Raw genomic sequence first — 20,952 nt, 5'->3', positions numbered from 1 at the left:
GACGTGTAGTCGACTTATATTAAACAGCTGTTAGCCATGTTTGAGCTGATTTTCGAAGTCGGCTAGTGTGCTGCAGCGGCGCGCGGAAAATGTGATAAATGTTATATCGAGCAGGCTTCAAGTGCGGCAGTTATTTGCTAAAGTGTGTTTATAATCGTGAGATAAAAGTGATTAAAAGTATCTCAACAACCGGAGTTTGGCCGAATATCCTCAAAAGGTAAGATGTTTTATTTCATCCGCAAATGTACAAAAATTTACACAATTTTCGGTGCATTGTGAAAACATAACCTCGTCAGTGACGCGTTTGTGGGACGTTCGGAGGTACGTTTCACACTTTCGTATTGATGTAGCTTTCTTACTCGCGGAATCCACCAATTTTGCGGTGATGACGATCAGCGTGATCCAATGCTAGTAAATCGGTAGATTGGAATGTTTTCTGTAGCCGGAAAGAATGGACGTAGTCTCAATGATTGTAAAGAAAGTTTGACACCGCGCGATTCTCGTCAAGTTACTCGTCGATGTTTTTCATGATTCTAGTGCAGTGTAATCTATGAGTAGGTCTCCAGTTTTATTATTCCGCAGAATGAAAACTTTAGATTTAGATTGCCGACGACGAAAATTCGTTTCCCGCAATTGCTCATGCGAAATTTTTCGTAATTTTTGTTTTCTGTAATCGAAAGTCGTTGGATTCAATGGCAGATTTTTAAAAGAGACAAATTTCCTGTATCGATAAGTGTTATTTGTAAAAGTAGGGAAAACAGCGCCGTTCAGGCATTACATCTTGGAAGAAATATTGTCTGAAAATAATACTATGCCAAGCGAAAATCTTGTCGCACAAGATCACATTCAAGTTCTTAGTTTTTTCTCTAAACAGTAATTAACTGAAATCGTAGAATCAACGCAGGCGACATAATTTTGTCGTGTCGTCGGTATTTCAATATTAAAATTAGTGCTGAGAAAATCGGTGGTCGAGTCAAATTCTGCCTTTGAAGTCGACTTGGAGTTAGCTTTTTATAAGTCGACCATATTCTGTTGACTTGAATCGGGTCACAAGTCAACTATGTGTCGACTTTTCGTCGACAAGTAGTCAACGACTTTAGTCGACTTAGAATATTTTCGGTTGTCTTCTAGTCAACTGATAGTCGACGTTGTGTTGTTTGGGTGACAATTATCAGTGCAGATAATTTTTAATTCAGACTTTAAGCCCTAATTGCGGCCTTGAAGCGAATATTTTACAATTAATTTTGAGCATCTAAAATTTCTCAATTAGTTATCGGTGCTGCAACGTGATTTGTTTTATTTCGACTACTTCAGAACGCAGTAACATTTCACTACGGTAAGGCAAAGTGCGAGTCGGTAACTGATATCTGCTTACGTCGAAAATTCGTGTCTAGAATCTAATCTCATGTCCAAGGGCGCGTATTCAGACTAATGAATCTAAGGTTTCTGAAAGCTAATTTTTTGAATTTTCTTTGGTTGGAGGGTAAAAAAAGGTTTGAAGTAAAAGTACATGTATTGTCATAACAATAAAAATTACAAATTTTTCTTAACGAACTTAATTTCTCCCTCACATCCGTGATACCTAAATTTGAGTAAATATATAATAATCATAGTGAGTTTGGCACTTCTCTGGCTCTTTCATCTAGCCTCATGCAAAACTTCGTAGATACCGTCTCGTTCCGTCCCAAAAACCTTTTTAAAGTTCTGACCGGCTTGCATACGTCGAAGATACGTATGATACCAAGTCCTCAGGAACCGAGACGCCATACTGTTCAGCTGCCAGGGAAAAGTACCTTTGGCGTACGAGATGCGCAACTTGTTTTGGTTGCCTCTCTCTCGTAAATATTCCCTTTTTGTTGCCACCGACTCTAAGTACGTCTGTTACAGAGAATTATTGTTACGATTAGTTTGAATCTCACCGTTAAATTGACCTGATAAAAATTTTAATCTTACTCTGTGATGTTTTGAAATCAGCAAAATTCCATATAAACTCCCCGATGAAGAATCCCTTCTTTTTCAGACGATCAAACGCCTTGAAGTGCTTCGACATTAACTCCGTCTGATATTCTTCGCTCCATACGTACGATGGTAACTAAATTCGAAGCATTTTTTTAAATAACAAAAAATTTATCAATGTAAGAAAGTTTCTCGTTGGTATGTATAAAGTACGAACCTCGTGAAGACCGGGCATTGTGTCTGCTCCGTATTCAGTCATCATGATAGGCTTGTTGTGTTTCTCGTTCCACGCAGTAACCTCGGCTTCGACCAGAATGTCTATCACGTCCAAATTTCCCGCATTAGTGTACCATGCATTGTACCGGTTGAAACTTATTATGTCCAAATATTGAGCCGTCTTGTCTGTCTGTGTGGGAAGAAATTGATTAAAAAAAAACAAAAAAAAAAAAACGATGAGTTTGATCCAATCTTTCTATGAATTATAATAAACTACTGAAGAAATTCGGTACCTCGACAGTCTGTATCATAGCGATTGTGATGGGTCTTGTGAGATCCAGAGATCGTGTATGCTCGGCTACTTGCCGGAAGTAATCCGAGGCAGCATCGTACTGGGAAAATGGCTCGTTCGCAATGGACCACATGACAACCGAGGGGCGGTTTTTGTCCCGTCTAATGAGTTCCGACAGCGATCGTTTGTGGAGATCCAACAGTGGCGTTGAAAAGTTTTCGGTATTTACTGCCGGACATTCGTCGATTATAAGGTAACCTTGCCTGAAATAATGAAAACATGATATCAAGTTATGACTCTAACTGATCTGCTATCCGAAACCAGCGATCATCAAATGAATAATTCACTTTATACCCTCACCTGTCTGCCTCGTCGAGAACTTCCTCGCTGTAAGGATAGTGGCTTGTCCTGTATCCGTTTGCACCGACCCATTCAAGGAGTTCGTAGTCTCTGGTCATGGTTGGAAGGTCAAGAGCACGTCCTCTGATGATGGAGTCTTCGTGGCGACCGAACCCGCGGAAGTAGACGGGCTTGCCGTTCAGAAGGAGGCTGGTGTTGGTCCAGGACACTGTCCTGATGCCGACTGGAAGCCGGTAAACGTCCTCCCCGGGTGTATTCGACACCGAGACTCGCACCTCCAGAGTGTAGAGGTACCCAGGCTCGGGTCCCATATCCTTGCCCCACCAAAGCTTCGCGGAAGGTACGTGGAGCTTCCCCGATATTCCGTTGCCCGATCCTTTTGCGACTACAATACCGTCCGCGTCAGTTAAACTCACCTTGAAATTCGGAACTTCGGTTTGATTCAGACCACGAGCTTCCACCACGTAATCCACCGTCCCATCGCTTCCGTCGATGCTTGTGTGCACGGAAATGTCCGAGATGTAGACTTTCGGCTTTGTGTAGAGAATCACTGGCCTGAAAATCGGTTAACGAATTCAGGCATGTCGTGGGTCTGTAACGTAATTATGGTATCGAATTTATGGTTTCGAGGTGTCTTGGGTAAGAACCTGTGTATCCCCGAGTAGTGGAAGAAGTCGAAGGTGTACTGCTGCTGCAAGATCTCGCCCTCGTCTGTTTCTATCTTTTTTATCTCACCCTGCGGTACGGTGGTTGGCAGGAGCCTGTTGTCGATGGCTACAGTGATGTAGTTCCTCGCTCCGAGGTTCAGCACCTCACCAATTTCACCCTCGAATGGCAAGTGTCCAAGCTCGTGACTCGTGACGAGTTTCCCGTTTATCCACTGCGAACGGGCGAATTATCCGGATGAAAAGTTACAGAATAAAATGTACAGACGTAAGGTAGTAAGGTTACTTATACTAAGAATTCGTCTATGGTGTTTATATATATAACAGGTTACATGGGATCTTTACCACATGTGCGATGTAGTCCACTGAACCGAACCACACGAAGCTTCGCATCTCGGCCCATAATGAGGGAGCGTAGAAGGTTCTTTGGTACCAGACGACGCCGACGTGGTCCCTCAGCTTGCTTGAAGTAGTTACGTCGTTGTAGGACGACGGTACCGGCATTTTTATCGGCTTGCCGACCTTTAGACAGAGACATTTCTTGCATCTTAAATTTTGATCGATCGAACTTGATCGAAAACTGTAGAGTCTTTGCTTGTTCAAAGTTCTGATAATCGGGGAAAACGAATCAGTGGGACATGTGTTGTTAGCTCTAACTTTTCACAACTTGCTACTTATGGAGAGTCTAAAAAGTTTCATTTGCTCTCATCAAGATCTCGTTGTTATTAGAATATTGGGTCAATTAGCTTGATCAATGTAGAAACTTCAAATACATCAAGTAATTCGGGTGAAAAATGGTTTTGTCGCTCTCCGTTTAGGAAGACGAATCATTGCCGGATCTGAAACCCATCCATTATCGCTCGGACGGGGAACGAGCCGCGAAATTTCAGCTTCCGGTGCTTTTCTAACTTTTGCTGCGAGTTATCGTACCGAGGAATTGAAAAGCCTTGACGAAGACATCGTTTTATGGGAACAGCGCGGTTCTGTAACCTCGTCAACTTACCTTGTTCAGGTCCGTCTTGTACCAGCCCTCCCTGAACCCCTGATCCGGGTCGGAGGCAGGCGAAACCACGAAATCCCACATCCCGTTCAGCGATACAATCTGGAATGCAAAAAAGAAAGAAAAAAGAACGATGGTACTTCCAATCCGACATTTATTCCAAGCATTTGGTTTGTTATGAATTTTGTTACCTGTCGAGACTCGCTCTCCCGAGGATACAGAAGTCCTGGAAGCGTCGCATTCCCGTTACTGGCTCCGTTGGTCGCGATGTTCGCCGAGACAAGAATCGCCCCTAAGAGGGTCATCAGGGTCGGCAGCATGGCTCCTGCGCCATTCTGCGCTCAGGAAATTGACAGAATTTTTAACGAATAATAGATCTTTTTTAGAGACTGGTCAAATTTACGATGGATAGATGGACGCAAAAAAGTCACACATCGTTCGCGGTATATACTTGGTTACACTGCGACAGGTTTTTATACTCGGAAACGAAAAAAAAATAAAATATGCTTTCGATGTTCTTTAATTTGGACAAGACATAAAGCAGAAATATTATTTAAGACTATAAATATTATTAAATATGTATAAACAAGAAGGTTGAAAGTGTGAGTGAATTTTTATAGAATTAGATATATTTCAACAGTCAATTATTTAATACGATTCAGGTTTGTTTTGTTCAAAAGTGTTATAGATCGAGCTTCATTTACGTATATTTTTATTTTTTTTATTTTAGCTATGATCAATCGATAGGGAGCATTCTTAGTGACAATAATGTCAATCGTTTTTATTCGTCTATTCGTATCAATAATACTCCTCCTGAAATATCTAAAAAGTTTAGATAACATTTCTATCTCTCTCTGGTCGATTTCGTTGTCGAAAACACTCATATCGCCGCTTTTAACGAGATCCTCGCGCACTTGTTCAGGGATTCCGTCGATGTATTATCTTATCTGCGTATATTCGTAAGGAAGTTGGTTAAAACGCGATACATAATCGCGTATTATTTCTTTACCTAAAGTTAAAAGGTAAAAAGCTGATAAAAAATTTGGAATTCGACGCTTTCGGTACTTTTCAAATTCGGAACTTCAACCGCGCCCGATAATTCTCGATCTGAAATTTTGGGAGCATGTATTGCAGATTTATAACGCAAAAATGTTGTATTATTTAAGAATCGAACTACCTCGATAAATTGCAACACGACGTCAAAATTTCAAAATGAAATCGTGAAACCAGTCTAATAAAACAAAACAAAATCCATAATGTTAATCTTTTACTTATCGTTTTAAAAGTCATTACATCATTACAGGGAAAAAATGTAACATGAATTAAGAATCTCAAAATAAAATGAGAAAAATTTCAATACAAAATTAAAATTCATTATCTATTCATCCTTCAGTTATCTTTGCAAAAGTCGTTATATCATTTCGGAAAAAAATCTAAAACGAAGTAGAAATTATTTAATGAAATTTTAAAATCAGTCATTTCGACTGATAAGGTAGTTCAAGTGTTACGTTGTAATTATTTTCGGATTATTGCAAACTCTTATCGCCTAAACGCCTCCCGCAATTCCGTCACGCGGTATGCCAGTGCAAAAGATATGAGAACCCGAAAATGGCAAACTATTTAACGACCCACGAGCAGCGCCTGCGTTGCAATTTAAAACCGTGAGTTAAAAAATGGGATTAATGTTGGGTAATTGCACCGAGAAAATGCCGATTTGATCCGCAGAGCCCGTGGATAATTGAAATTATTTCTACGGGCCTTGCCGGAGATCCAGATGTGGATTATTCTCATCGTCGAAATGATTTCTTGCCCGAATTCTTCTCTCGCGTCTTCATTTCAGTCAGCGGTGGATTTACACTAAGGGCGGCAAAATTTGGGGCTTGAGAAGTTTTTTTTTTTTTTTTTTTTTTTTTTTTTTTTTTTTTTTTTTTTTCCTCTTTGCGTTATCAAAAATGTTTCCAAAAGCGTGCATTCAGAAATAAAAATTAATACAATAAGTTTTTTTTTCAACATTGTGACTTGTAAAAAATTATAAAAACCGCAGTTTTATTTACAAAACTGTGTAAATATCTTCAGTATTTAAAATCCAACACGTATTTTTAATAAAAAATCGTATGTAGTCGGGGGACCCTAGTCACGAACGAAGTTCGAAGCACTCGGAAATATACATATTTCCAAATAATTGAGCTTTTCGAGTTTAAAAATCTGATAGTTATTTCAATTTACTATTTTTCAATATTTGGGTGGAAATATTTTTCAAACATTGAGGTGCGATTCACTGCATTCGATGCGGTTTTTCAAACAGAAAAAGGTGGCTTAATACCAAATATCGATTGCAATGTCATTTCAAAAAATGCTTCTTTAAAAAATTTTCGTCAACGATACTCTCGAACGAATCAACTGATTTTGAAGCACTCGGCACAGTTCTAGCTTCCTAGGATCGCAAAACTTGAAGATCTAATGAAAACTCGATTATCAAAAATCGAGGTGAATTCAATAACTTCCCGATTTTTTTTAATTATTGATTTTCATAGCGGGAGGTTAAAAAGTATTCCGAACCCTTATCCACTTTGTGTAGGATATGGGTGATGGGGTGGCATTTTTTACGGGTAAATCTGGCGCTGATTTCAAATGCGTTTGATTTTCGTTTCGACACTGGGACGAATTCAGTCGTTCGATACGTCGATACTATAAATTATAGAGCATTCGTGGGATGCGACGACGGTTTTTTCACCCTGCAGATCGAACCGTGAATGCGTCACTGACGCCCGGAAGTTTAGATTAGCCCGAATCAGCTGCATCGTAGACCGGAACTCGTATAATTCATTTTAACAACATTTTTGTTTTCGGTAAAGAAACAACGATTACAACCGTGTATCGATTAATTGACTTGTTTTTCAAATGAACGCTCCTTGGTCGATCATTATTTTTATCACGTTTCAATTCGAGCGGGGTTTTTCTGAAACGCGACGAATAAACCTCGTCAGTTTTCAATAAAGGCATCAAAACACCTCATTAACGCTTCTGTCGTACCGCAGGTACATAAACGTTTTTCGAATCGAGGAAAAGTACATGTTAAAAAATAATTTTCCAAGTAATCTGGTGCAATCAGGTGAATTAAAAAAAGATTCGTAACAACGTACCGCTCCACTGAAGAACATCTGGACTTCTCGTGAACTTCTTTATCTGGCTGATAAGAACTGCGAATCGACGATTGTTGCTGCAGCTCAGGACCAGTATAGATTCCTGATGCTGAGAAACGATCCTTCGAAGTCTTGGTCGCAGAACGATTACGTTATAAAATTACTTTTCAACAGGAGACCGATAGTGGAATTCAGTTAAGGGTCGGTGAGGATTGCGCCCAGGGCGAAACGTGTCGAAGAGAAGCTCGCAGGATCGAAGATTCAAACCGACTGAGTATCCGAGGCCAGTCGATCATACTTTTTATCTCGCGTGCTTTGACCGATTTCAACGGGTATGGAGGGTAGAGAGAAGGAGACCCCACTCGCCACTAGCTGCGGCCGAATTTTTGGCAAATAATAGTTCTAATTCATTTCGACAGTAGCGCAGACGCAGATTATTTTCGGATTTGTAATTCGGAGTGGGGGTAACACTGTGTTCTTTCATAATATGAATACATTGTAACGTGGCATTTTAGAATGGCCTGTTACATGACCAAAAAGCTGAAGGAAGCTTTCGTAAAACGCTTCCCTAGCGGGTTACTTCAAGAAAACTCGATACAAAATAGGCAACAAATACTAGTTACTAATTATTTCTCTGTAAATTTTGTATTTCGGCGTAAGCTAACTAGGTACCAGGACGATCACAATCTCGATCACCGAGGGATCAATACCCTCCTTGATTCACCGAAGGATCAAGGACTAAACGCCGAAAACTATCGTTTCTAGCTATCAACGAACTCAACTATCGTTTTGTAATTATGAAGCTCCCGTACAATTTCGATTGCCAGCTTCCTCCGATGCCGTAAGGACGACATACAGGGTAGATCGCAGCTTGTCGTTCGCTTCCACCTCGTTCTCGTTGCTTAGATTTTCCTGCAGTTCCTTCTTCCTTTTCCCTTTATCGTACTATCGTTCGTTCTATCGCTACCGTTTAATCTTTTTCGCTCTCTACCGGTTTGATCTACCATTTATAATTCTCGATTATATATTTTCTCTACCCTCCGTAGTTTTACGTAACAAACTCGATCAGTGGTGTTGGCATTGGTAATTGATCGTTGAATAAATAGTTCAAACTCACTTAGAGATTCGTTTTCACGTGGTATCCTTGCGACTGATTTTTTTCAACGATGAACAAATGACGATCGGTATTTGACCGTTACGTATTAACGCGATACGGCCGAGACTAAATTCCCATATATATTTGCTGTTTATTCGTAAAGAAATCATGCGTTGAGTGTGATATTCGTTTTTAAACGTTCCATTCTTATTTCGTTCTGATTATTTCGGTCGTAACAAGTGATAGATCGACATACGCAGGTATAACGTACATTTGACATCGTATGGTTGCTCACTCGATGTTCACTTGTGTCTTCATATACCCGCGTTGGACATTGTTCTTTACAGAAGATGTAGGAGATTGTTCCTGGTACGAATTGCGTGCAAATTGAGCTTAGAAACATTAACAAATGTAAACTCTTCGATAAGATATAACAGTTATTTCTATTTTTTAACAGGCATGTGCACGTGCTTCAGTGCTGGAAAGTAGTGGCTTTACGACGTCGAGGATCATCGTCGACAGAGAATGTGTCTTGGGGTTGACCAGGAGAGCAGATTCGACAGATTCTACACAATTTGGAAGCATCGAGCGATCGGTGAGTCTCAGATGCAATTTCTTCATCAAGACACTGTGACGTTTGCTCGTGACTTCACGTGTTATTGGATCTGAATATTTTCGTCAAGGCGATTTCGACGCACGGCGTTCCGAACGTTTTCACATTGCAATTTTTTTTTGTTGTTGAAAAATTGGTAGTTCAATGTGAAGCTTGTCCCACTGCTTCTACTGCGTGTAGACTTCAAACACCCTGGAATATTAATTACGTTTGCTCTTCGCAACCGGCAAATCTCAGTTTCTCCTTTGCCGCAGGCAACCCGGTACAGAGATATTGTCGTAACGAATTTTTCAAATACATAATTATATGAACGAAGGGGGTCAATATCCCTTAGACCCCTTTTGAAAACGCGAACTACTGAGAAAAAAACAGCAGTGTCATTGAGTTATTTCTCTATACACGGGAAAAAACGAAGCAGTAAATCGATGGTTTATAATAATATACTTTTCCATGTTTTATTGTTTTTAACGTCTCTACTCTCTAGCGATATTCAAATTTGCCAAGTCGCAAACTGACTTACCGGCATGTCATCAATTGATACTACGTATTTGTAACGCTAGAGGCGCTGTATTCGCTTCGGTCCGATTCTAGTGGTCCGATTTCATTGCGCCCGCTCGAGCCGGGTGGAAAGTCCTTTTCCGCCCGCTTCCGCGAATTAACCTGAAACGTGCTACTTTCCGCCCAATCTACACGCATGAAGTGACGAATTTTCAAAAGGGTCGTACAAAAAATGTTATGAATGTTACATTGAGCAAGCTTCAAGTGCGGCAGTTATTTGTTAAAGTGTATTTATTATCGTGAGATAAAAGTGATTAAAAGTGTCTCAACAACCGGAGTTTGGCCGAATATCCTCAAAAGGTAAGATGTTTTATTTCATCCGCAAATGTACAAAAATTTACACAATTTTCGGTGCATTGTGAAAACATAACCTCGTCAGTGACGCGTTTGTGGGACGTTCGGAGGTACGTTTCACACTTTCGTATTGATGTAGCTTTCTTACTCGCGGAATCCACCAATTTTGCGGTGATGACGATCAGCGTGATCCAATGCTAGTAAATCGGTAGATTGGAATGTTTTCTGTAGCCGGAAAGAATGGACGTAGTCTCAATGATTGTAAAGAAAGTTTGACACCGCGCGATTCTCGCCAAGTTAGTCGCCGATGTTTTTCATGATTCTAGTGCAGTGTAATCTATGAGTAGGTCTCCAGTTTTATTATTCCGCAGAATGAAAACTTTAGATTTAGATTGCCGACGACGAAAATTCGTTTCCCGCAATTGCTCATGCGAAATTTTTCCTAATTTTTGTTTTCTGTAATCGAAAGTCGTTGGATTCAATGACAGATTTTTAAAAGAGACAAATTTCCTGTATCGATAAGTGTTATTTGTAAAAGTAGGGAAAACAGCGCCGTTCAGGCATTACATCTTGGAAGAAATATTGTCTGAAAATAATACTATGCCAAGCGAAAATCTTGTCGCACAAGATCACATTCAAGTTCTTAGTTTTTTCTCTAAACAGTAATTAACTGAAATCGTAGAATCAACGCAGGCGACATAACTTTGTCGTGTCGTCGGTATTTCAATATTAAAATTAGTGCTGAGAAAATCGGTGGTCGAGTCAAATTCTGCCTTTCAAGTCGACTTCGAGTCGGCTTTTTATATGTTGACCTTATTCTGTTGACTTGAACCGAGTCACAAGTCAACTATGTGTCGACTTTTCGTCGTCTTCCTGGCGCCCAATAATACAAAATATATGCGTATCGACGTTTCGTTAAATTCAGTACCCATTTATCCGGTTCACGATTTCGTGTTCGTCTGTCACGTTTCGCTAATTCGTGTTGCAGTGTATAAAATATCAGGACGAATTTTACCGTATTTTTCAGTGTCTAAACAATCAAAATCCTCATTCATCGTTACAGTTATAATATTTAGACAGATGCATATAAACAGTATTGAAACAATAAACACGTCGATTCACTTCCGAATAAGATTCGAATCACCAGCTCAATGACTGAAAGGATCATCCCAAGTTGAATTCTCAACATAACTATTCATCACTTACAACAATCAGCTTGATCGTAGAAAGGATCGAGTCTATAAATCTTTCCTAAATCTTAAACGCACAGGGTATATAAAATCCCAAGAAAACCACCCTTGCACTATGATCAACACAGCATCAAAGTTTAGTTAAAAAAATATTTTTTTTATTGAATAAATAGGTTTCCAAGTTGTTTGCGAATTAGCTAATCAATGTTGATATCCGTATGCAGGAGCGTCGAAGGGACCGCGGGGTGTGGAGGCCGCAAAACCGGTGTGTTCAGCTGGTGATGTGAAGCCTTGAGGAGGGTGAGTGGCGGGTGTTCCGTACTTCCCGGTGACGGAAGCGGGGGTGTAGTTCTCGGTCGGCTGAGGATGGGGGACGCCTTCCTTGTGGACGACGGCGTTGAATCCGTTATGAGCGTCGGCGGTGTACTCGACGATGCGACGAGTTCCGTCAGCCTCGATCAGGGAGTAACTTCCCTCGACGACGTCGCCGCGACGGGTTTCCTGTTGGCTTTTAACATCGCCGGTGTTCTCGTCGTGAACGTTGTACGAGTAGCTGTACTCGGGGTTGGTATTGTAGTCGGCATCGACCTCGTGGACCTCGTTCTTGACGATCGGAGAGTTGTACGATTGCTGTTGGTTGTAGCTCTGACTGTTCGGCACGAAGACGGGAGTCGGACGAGGGAAAGGCGAGGATCCATGAGAGTAGCTCGATGTCGTCTGAGTGAAGTCGCCTCCGGTTGAGTGTCCGAAGCCTGGAGCTGGACGAGCAAAGTTTATGGCACTGTGGGAGAAGCCGGTAGAACCGTGGCCGAAGTCACTTCCGCTTTGGCCGTAGTTCGGGGTGGTTTGACTGTAGCTCGGGGTGGTCGACGCGTACTCGCTCGAGACGTGGGGGTAGCTCGGGGTCGTGTGGCTGAAATCGTTGTTTCCGGTATGAGCGTAGTCAGGAGTCTGAGGAGTCTGAGCGAAGTCGTTTCCGCTGTGACTGTAGTCGGGTGTGGACTGCGAGAAATCGTTCGAGGGACGAGAATTGTACTCTCCTGTTGTCTGGGTGTACTCGTTCACGGCGTAAGCGTGACCGGATTGCCCAAAGTCGCTGGGGGTGCTCGGGGTGTTGAAGCCGTGGGGTCCTACTCGAGAGAAGTCGTTTCCGGCGTGGGGATAGTCGGGGGTCGTCTGGGGGTAGTCGTTGTCGTTACTGTAACCAGAAGCGCCCTGGAAACCTTGGGGGCCCGATGGAATCAGGCCCGCCGTGGCGACCGCAACGACAGTGCAGAACAGGGCTGAGAGCTGGGGAGACGAAATTATTTGTTACAATAAGAACATGGCGATGGTAAGGTTTTGCGAGTTTTAAGAATATATGCAGTATTTTGAAAGTTTTCTTAACTTCGATACTAGTGATCTGGATTTTTTTTTTTTCTTTTTTAGATAACTGCAGGTATTTTACAGTACTTTTACTGTGATGTTTTTGGAAATTTTAGTAAGTCATTTTATCGTGTAATTGATTATCGACGATGACTTCTTGGTTGGAGACTTTAACTGAATTTTTTTTCTTTTGAAACGATTAGATTTTGATATGAAACTTATTTTCACGTTTGGCGAAACATCTTAACTAGCTTTGACTCACCTTGAATGCCATGATGAGACTGATTGGAGAGGACCAAGTGATGTCTGGTTATAAATTCGTCACCTTTATATACGCCCACGATTTAATCCCCCCCCTCTTAGTTTCTAACCGCAGACAAGTTTGCATATAGAATTCACTCCTGATCTCTGTACACTGTGTAACCTTAGAGCAAGTACTATATACGCCGAGAGAAATATTATCATTATTTGAATAGGAGACAAAAACGGTTTCGTGTATTCGTTCTTCGATTGTCGTTTTAAAGTTTGTACAGTTTGTAATCGTGATTTTGGTCAATCTTTGATTGAATGAGAAACTCTCGAAGAATTCTTCTTCAGTCGAATCAGTATTACAACCGTTCATGCATTATTACGTATCAAGGATGTTAGAGAAGTATCTAAACTCGTTTTCTGTTCTCTTTTTTTTTTTTTATCATTTTAATTTTTTTCAGTTACCGATTGATTGCGAGTGAAAATTATGACAGTATTTGGCCTTGGATCGAGCTGTGATCTGAATCGATTGTAGAAAGCATCTATGCATCCCTTGACGAGAGAGTGTGAAACTAAATAAATTAGGCAATCGCGAAGGGATTTTTCTGGTCGGCTTACATCATTACTTTTCATTGTTACATTTATCTGTGGGCTAAATCTAGACCAAAAGAACTGACATTGACACCACATACATATAGTTCACAAGTGTGGATCAGGTGACTAGCGAACCAATAAAACTTTTTATGAATTTCCTTCTCCGGGCCTGCTGCATGGGGTGTAGGATTCATATTTCATCGACTGTGAGACGGGCAGTGTGTACTGTATTTCGATTGAAACAAAACGAGCAGCATAAAGTATCTTCTGAAATTGACCGCATTCTAATCGAAGGAGTTTAGACACTTCGGCTAACGGTGGTACGACATCCGTCGTATACCTACGTGGTGAGATAAAAAATTGGTAAAAAGAAAGGCGTTTCATTGCGTTGAAGCCTAGTAATATTACTCATGTAAGTAACTAAGTAAGTTGGTACTTAAAAAAATTAACGGATAAAACGTGATGACGTAAAAGTTTTTTTTACACACGTCAAATTCATCGGCGCATATTTTGATGTACATATTTGACGAGTCATTAAAAATCGAGACTATACTTAATTGATAATCCCGCCGGGAGGAATTGTTGGGCGTGTTTTATTATATACTTTCGACTAGTGAAACTTGGACTTTTTTTTTTTTTTTTCAATTCAATTTGCCCAGGATCTGTTACGTCTTCTCGATCAATTTAAAAAAGGGTTCTGGGCTACGTGGGACCATGAAATTAAACAATGCTATCTTGCGGTTTATGTTTCATTCAATGGGGAGGGTGATATGTGGAGCAAGTGCAAACGACAATTTTTACCGATATGTATATAGCCTCGGGAGCTGGGGCGTTGTATAATAATATCTGCAATTACAAAAGCAATTCTTGTCACAGAAAAGAGGGGGTCTCTCGTTATAAAAACCGCATCGATTTTAGAGCTACCATTAACGCACAGTCATTCGAACGATCAAGTAGCCATGGCTCTACAAGTAAGCTGATCATTTACTTAGACTTAGTATTCATTTTTTAGACGATTCGATTTCGGTTGCTCTGTCTTCAACGTGTGATCCGAGAAAAATAGGGCTACGATCGTTTTGCATTTTTAAATAGCTTCAAAAAGTTTTAACACTGACTTTTCTTCTCGTTTAACTTTTAATTAACTTAAGAATTTGGAAAAATACTTGAAAGCCCGCCTATTTAACAGTAATTACTTATATACCAAAAGCTTATAGATTACGCATTTAATTCAACGTGACATGATAAATTTCTGATGAGACTAATTATATTATAATATTTAAAAAATAATTGAATTTCTAATTTCTAGATAGAATTAAAAATTTTCTTATTCCTTGCTTTATTCTCATACTCCTGAATAGATTTTCAAGATTTTCCCCGTTTGCAAAATTCTCTGAATTATAAATTCAACAAGTCTGTATATATATCTAATCAGTTTATTCTAAACTTTGCACATTTTTTTACTCTCGTACGTTTCCTGCCCCCCCCCCCCCCCCCCTCCCTCCCGCCCCCCTTTCCATAGATTCTGAATTTACACAATAAATTGCTAAAACTTTTTAGCATTCCATTTTCACGAGTCTCGAAAATCTTTCGCGTCAATTTTTCACCTAAAAATTTTTCTACCTCAGCTCGTGCTCGTCGCCTCTCTTGTGGCTGTCGCTACCGCCGCCCCCCAATCGCTCCCGACCGCCCCCAACTACGGTCAAAGTGCACCCTCTTACGCTGAGGCTATGAAGCCCGTCGACGCAGACTACGACTCGAACCCGGAGTACAGTTTTTCGTACGAGGTGCACGACGAGCTCTCCGGAGACGTGAAGAGCCACCAAGAAGCGCGGCACGGTGACGTAGTCGAGGGTTTTTACACCCTGATCGAACCTGACGGCAACCGTCGGATCGTTGAGTACAAAGCCGACGGTCAGAACGGATTCAATGCCGTTGTTCGTCGGGAACCTGTTGGAACTCGAAACGTCTATAATAATGGTGGCCAAACTGTAGGTTACAATGCCAACGATTATCAGCATTGATTAACGCAGATATGTTATTGTTTACTTTAGAAATAAACGGTTTTGCTATAAAATTTATAAAAAGTGCGATTTTGTGCAGTTTTTTAACCCATTTTTATGCAACGTTGTTTAAAGCGGTACGCTTTTGTATATAACGGTCGTTGTGAGAAAAGTATTCTCTCGAAATTATGAGGAACGTCAGTTTGGTGTGTGTGCTCCTCTGATTTCGATAAGACTCGTGTATGTTGTAGAACATTGAAAAGTGAGAGACACATCTTTTTTTTTTTACGACATGGGCATTGAAAAGTTCACTTTTTGTGGCAGTTTTCGTTCCGTAAAGTTACGCTTTATACGGCAGCGAACAAAGTTGCGGAATAAAGTCTTTATTCCACAGTTTTTATGCGCAGTTCGAAGTGCGCAGCACAAACTGCCGAATAAAGTAGCTTCGTCGAACAGATCGCGACATAACCTCACTCTTCGTTTTGCTTTTCAATGCCCATACTGTAAAAAAATATTGCATGTGGCATGCCCGTAAACCGTTTTTTGGCTCGGATAATTTCAGTACTCGCTTCCGGCTCGCCTTCAGCTCGTCCTGAAATCTTTATCTTTGCCAAAAAAAAACAGGCGGTTTACCGGCATGTCACATAAATAGCTATTATTTGGGTGTTGGTCTTAGTGTCAGATCAAATTCTTTATCGCGTTATAGCCTTGAATGAGATCAAAAAACTCATTTTAGGACCATCAAGAACATGGAATTTAGGTACAGTTACCGAATGCAAGTATACTTTTAAGATGTATACGGCTGTTTCGTGATACTGTAATCATTAGTGATTCTAAATGCGTACAACGCGTTGCATGCTTCGTTTTTTATCGCTTGTGAATTACCACAGCGTTTGTTTTCCTGGCATTATACAAATACCTCGTTATAGAGAACAGCTTTAGTGTATTCCACGATTCGGTAGAGAAACCCAAACGGTATAGAAATCAGAAATTGATTACAGTCGTAATGAAAATTAGATACTATTTCACAGGTACTTTAAATTTTGAAATCGAATTACAAAAAATATATACAAACGCACTTGAAAACTGTTATATATTTATTATAATTGTTAGTTTTAATTATGATCTTGGAATGGATGGAGTCTGAGATTAATATTCGATGACATCGAAAATCTAGGCTATTCACTTTCAAGATAGTGAAGATAACCGCTAAAAATTTAAGAAACTGACTAATCATTCCACATAATTTGACGTTCATATATTTCTATATATGCACTTTGTGGTCAAGATACCCACAAAGTGTATGAAATGTCAAAACGTTAATTAAACTCTAAACACATGCGACGATACATTACTTGCTTTATTTTTATACATTGATAACATTCTGATGAACTCTGACCACTGCTTAAATTTATATTCTAACTCCAGCTTATACTCTTGATTACTTAATTGGTATATTTCGACGGCTATCAAGTATTGCGTAACACTACCGTAGAACGATTTTTCAAATTGCTTTTTTTAAACGTACTCTTACGATTATATGTCCCGAGAAATTTCACCCCTATTCGCACATCTCAGAACCTAAACTGATTGTTAATGAATAGAAATGCGATCATCTTGTCGTCTCTATTGCAACAAAGCTATAGAGATTTTAGTTTATCCTACTAGTTTCAATTGCATTTGAAACATTTCAAACTACTAGAGATTTCACAAGTTCATAATGGATTCCTGATACCCAACCACTCCAAGTGCCGCACTTGTTCATATTGTTCACTTACCTCGCTATAATTTGATACGATCGGATCTCTTCTGCGGTGCATGCATGGAGTGGTATTTAGTTACAGTTAGGTAGGTACTGTTAACGTATAAGATATAATGTAGGAAACGTCTCACAAGATTTCAGGGCATTTATTGTGTTAACAAATTGATATGGAGAGGAAAAAAGTATGTTTGATAGCATACTTATTGCCTTTCGCGTTTAGATTAATTTTAAGTAATTCATATTACCTCGTTTTTTTTTTTTATTTTTTTTTTTTTTTTCATATGGTGTAAAAAGGAATCTTGAAAAAATGGGAAAACTTTTGGCTTTCAACGTTTAATCGAATACATGTAACCGCTTTCCTAATAATTTTGACACTGATAGTGAGAAGTGATAATAAAATTTGAGGTATCATTATGAAGACTTGCGCTGGTCTCTCGAGCAACTGTCAGCAAAATACGTCTCAATTTTTACAGTATAGAAATGAATTTTACTTTCATTGGAACATGTTGGTTCTGATTTTGTCCCTCTTTGAGTGTCGGCTGCTTTAGTGTCAGATTAAATTCTTTATCGCGTTATAGCCTTGAATGAGATCAAAAAGCTCATTTTAGGACCATCTAGAACATGAAATTTAGATACAGTTACCGAATGCAAGTATACTTTTAAGAGATATACGGCTGTTTTGTGATACTGTAATCATTACTGATTCTAAATGCGTTCAGCGCGTTCTATGCTTCGTTTTTTATCGTTTGCGAATTACGACAGCCTTTGTTTTCCTGGCATTATACAACCTCGTTATACAACAGCTTTAGTGTATTCCACGATTCGGTATAGAAACGTAATCGGTATAGAAATCAGAAATTGAATATAGTCCTAATGAAAATTAGATACTATTTTACAGGTACTTTAAGGGGTTTGGGGTAGTTGGAATGAAAAAAAAAAAAAAACGATTTATTTTTCTAGATTTTCTTGGCTTATGATGTCTCGAAAATATTAGCTGCAAATTTCAAGTCAATCCGATAAATAGTTTTCCAGATATCTTATATTCAATTATTTCCAAAAACTCAAGCATTCGATTGTTTGAGCAATTTTTTTATTGTATGCAGTACTTTTTATCAAATATTTTGGGCAATTTTAAAACAAAACTTATTCCTACGAAATTTGGCTCACAGTCATGGTTTTTGAATTATCAATTTTTTTTTTCTCAAATTAAACAACTGCTATATTTGAAAAATTTTTCAAAATCAATAACATTTTTTTCAAATTTCGTTGAAATATACTTGAAACATCAAAGAATAATTGTACATAATTGGTTTTGTAAAATTAATTTAATTACTATGAAAAAAAAATTCGATCGAAAACACTAACCCCCTTAAATTTTGAAATTGAATTACAAAAAATATGTACAAACGCACTCGAAAACTATATCTATTTATTATAATTGCTAGTATTAATTATGATTTTGGAATGGATGGAGTCTGAGATTAATATTCGGTGACATCGAAAATCTAGGCTATTCACTTTCAAGATAGTGATGATAACCTCTAAAAATTTAAGAAACTGACTAATCATTCCACATTATTTGACGTTGATATATTTCTATATATGCACTTTGTGGTCAAGATACCCACAAAGTGTATGAAATGTTAAAACGTTAATTAAACTCTAAACACATGCGATGATACATTACTTGTATTATTTTTATAATGTGATAACTTATATTCCAACTCCAGCTTATACTCTTGATTACTTAATTGGTATATTTCGATGGCTATCAAGTATTGCGTCACACTACCGCTCGTGCAGAAATGGAGTCTAATGATTAGTGATATGAGCGCGAGGAAGGAATTTCTTATGTAACGGTGTGCAAAAAAAAAAAAATAATAATACACAAATTACAACAAATATCATACGTCATTTGTTTTTATTTTTTTATTTTTATCTCGAAAACACGTAACTATGAATACTTTTATGATTACTCTGAATTTTTTTTTTATCTTTTCTCTTGCAATTAGATTGCAAACGTTATCAGGACGGTGGAATTGGAGAATATAAAAATTCAATTTCTCATCTTTTCAAGTACAATAATCGTTGAACGTAATTTCAAATCCGTTGGCAAATCCTCAACTTGGTTCTCACTACAACAACTCGTTCAAGGGTCGAATTGTTAATTCGGTTATCTGTTTTTAACAAAATAATTAATGATTTATTTTTGGTATTGATATTCAACGAACATTAGTTGAAAAAAAAAAAAAAAAAAAAAAGTAAAGATAAATACTGCAGGGAAGTCAATTCTAACCTGGACGTTTTGCGGGGTTCCCAAAACGAAGATGATGGCATTGACAATATCCTTAGGTTCGATGTAAGGAAGATCTTTAATCTTCTCTAACTCGGCTGGGTCATATTCTGCTTTTGCAAGAATTTCCGTTCCTACCACGTATCCTGGACTGATACTCTGGTTTCGATGCAAATATTAGTTTTTACACTCGCAAATTGAAAATGACTAGAACAAATTTCCTGTAAAACATTATCACACCGATTATTCCCACGTCTACTGACTGTTATTTTGATGTTGGCATTGGCTACGGCGAGCTCCCTCCTTACGAGCTCAGTCAAGGCTGTTACCGCATATTTAGTCGAACTTTCTGCACTCATACCGATCGGCACGGCGGGGATCGAGTGCCCAGCAATGCTAGAAGGTAGAAAAATTTTATAATTAACACAGAAATCACTTGTTCGGAAAGTAGCGAAAGAGGCTTCTGCAGTTGGTAATAGTCACGTTTTACACGTGTCGTGAATATTGAAGGTGGAATCCGATTCGTATACACAGGATACCTGTTTAAGTTGATAATATGACCGCGAGCCTTCCGGCTCTGCATCGAAGCCACTACTTTTTGGGTGGCGATTGCACCAGCCACGAAATTCACGTTCAGCATATTCCGGAAGTCAGCGATGTCGTCATCTGGAAACCGTTTCAAGAAATGTTCATGGGAACGCAGTGAAGAGTTTTATTTCTTTGGATACATTCAGGCAAGCATTACCAACCTAAGAATGTGGTTGCATTGACGACACCAGCGTTGTTGATCAAGACATCGATGCCTCCAAATTCTGAATCCACCCATTCCAAGGCGTCGAGGAGATCCTGATCCTTCGTCAGGTCGCACTGTTTCACGTAAAACTTACCTTTTGCTCCTTTCAGGCTCGCTGACAAAGTTTCAAGTTTCTCTAATCGCCTGGCAAATCCTACGACCAAGAGACCCTGCTTGACCAGGGCTTCGGTAACCGCTGCACCAATTCCAGCACTGGCACCGGTTACCACGGCAACTTTTCCAATCCATTGATCCATGATTCCAATTTTAAACGGAGTACTCTGCGGAATAAAGAGCCTTAGTACTGTTAATGATCACTGCCAGTCACTTAAATAGTCACGATAACGGCTGCCCCACTTGTTTCGTTGTTTTTGTTTGTACAGCGATAAATTCCCTCTCTTCTATAGATCGCTGATTATTACTTCTTGAGGATTATTGTCAGTCTTTTGTTTTTTATCTCTCAATACAAACCGGTCTACAATGGAGGAGTTTCAAGTCAGTAATTCTTGTTGT

General features: G+C 39.3%; 5 protein-coding genes across 5 annotated transcripts in view; 1 reads left to right on the top strand and 4 right to left on the bottom strand.

Annotated features, from left to right (window-relative positions):
* Positions 1-20,952, bottom strand: part of LOC124410362 (larval cuticle protein A3A-like) — a 38,111-nt gene that overhangs the window by 4,391 nt on the left and 12,768 nt on the right. The window lies entirely within an intron of this gene.
* LOC124410371 (beta-glucuronidase-like) lies at positions 1,697-5,466 on the bottom strand. Its single transcript, XM_046888671.1, has 10 exons — positions 5,338-5,466; positions 4,681-4,824; positions 4,493-4,591; positions 3,835-4,011; positions 3,472-3,704; positions 2,825-3,379; positions 2,466-2,727; positions 2,174-2,362; positions 1,954-2,092; positions 1,697-1,878 (listed from the first exon to the last, which is right to left on the bottom strand). The coding sequence occupies exons 1-10, from the start codon at positions 5,371-5,373 to the stop codon at positions 1,697-1,699; spliced, it is 2,016 nt and encodes a 671-aa protein (XP_046744627.1). The 5' UTR covers positions 5,374-5,466.
* On the bottom strand, positions 11,520-13,040 carry LOC124410355 (DNA-directed RNA polymerase II subunit RPB1-like). Its single transcript, XM_046888643.1, has 2 exons — positions 13,011-13,040; positions 11,520-12,673 (listed from the first exon to the last, which is right to left on the bottom strand). Exons 1-2 carry the CDS (start codon positions 13,020-13,022, stop codon positions 11,585-11,587), a joined length of 1,101 nt encoding a protein of 366 aa, XP_046744599.1. The 5' UTR covers positions 13,023-13,040; the 3' UTR covers positions 11,520-11,584.
* On the top strand, positions 14,480-15,673 carry LOC124410369 (larval cuticle protein A2B-like). The gene is made up of 2 exons (XM_046888669.1): positions 14,480-14,562; positions 15,217-15,673. The coding sequence occupies exons 1-2, from the start codon at positions 14,551-14,553 to the stop codon at positions 15,610-15,612; spliced, it is 408 nt and encodes a 135-aa protein (XP_046744625.1). The 5' UTR covers positions 14,480-14,550; the 3' UTR covers positions 15,613-15,673.
* Positions 19,452-20,727, bottom strand: LOC124410357 (farnesol dehydrogenase-like). The gene is made up of 5 exons (XM_046888647.1): positions 20,396-20,727; positions 20,186-20,312; positions 19,910-20,042; positions 19,650-19,805; positions 19,452-19,530 (listed from the first exon to the last, which is right to left on the bottom strand). Exons 1-5 carry the CDS (start codon positions 20,694-20,696, stop codon positions 19,489-19,491), a joined length of 759 nt encoding a protein of 252 aa, XP_046744603.1. The 5' UTR covers positions 20,697-20,727; the 3' UTR covers positions 19,452-19,488.

This window comes from Diprion similis, chromosome 9, assembly GCF_021155765.1.
Source record: "Diprion similis isolate iyDipSimi1 chromosome 9, iyDipSimi1.1, whole genome shotgun sequence".
NCBI lineage: Eukaryota > Metazoa > Arthropoda > Insecta > Hymenoptera > Diprionidae > Diprion > Diprion similis.
Note: the sequence above shows the minus strand (reverse complement) of the source record. Positions and strands in the feature narration are given on the sequence as shown.

Excerpts from the sequence above, each read along its gene's own strand:
- LOC124410371 (XM_046888671.1), bottom strand. The coding sequence starts at position 5,373 with ATGAGTGTTTTCGACAACGAAATCGACCAGAGAGAG. Across the intron at positions 2,093-2,173 it reads CAATGCCCGGTCTTCACGAG|TTACCATCGTACGTATGGAG; the intron begins GTTCGTACTTTA and ends CTTCGAATTTAG. Across the intron at positions 1,879-1,953 it reads TGATTTCAAAACATCACAGA|ACGTACTTAGAGTCGGTGGC; the intron begins GTAAGATTAAAA and ends TCTCTGTAACAG.
- LOC124410357 (XM_046888647.1), bottom strand. The coding sequence starts at position 20,696 with ATGGATCAATGGATTGGAAAAGTTGCCGTGGTAACCGGTGCCAGTGCT. Across the intron at positions 20,043-20,185 it reads CATATTATCAACTTAAACAG|CATTGCTGGGCACTCGATCC; the intron begins GTATCCTGTGTA and ends TCTACCTTCTAG. Across the intron at positions 19,531-19,649 it reads GAACCCCGCAAAACGTCCAG|ATAACCGAATTAACAATTCG; the intron begins GTTAGAATTGAC and ends TGTTAAAAACAG.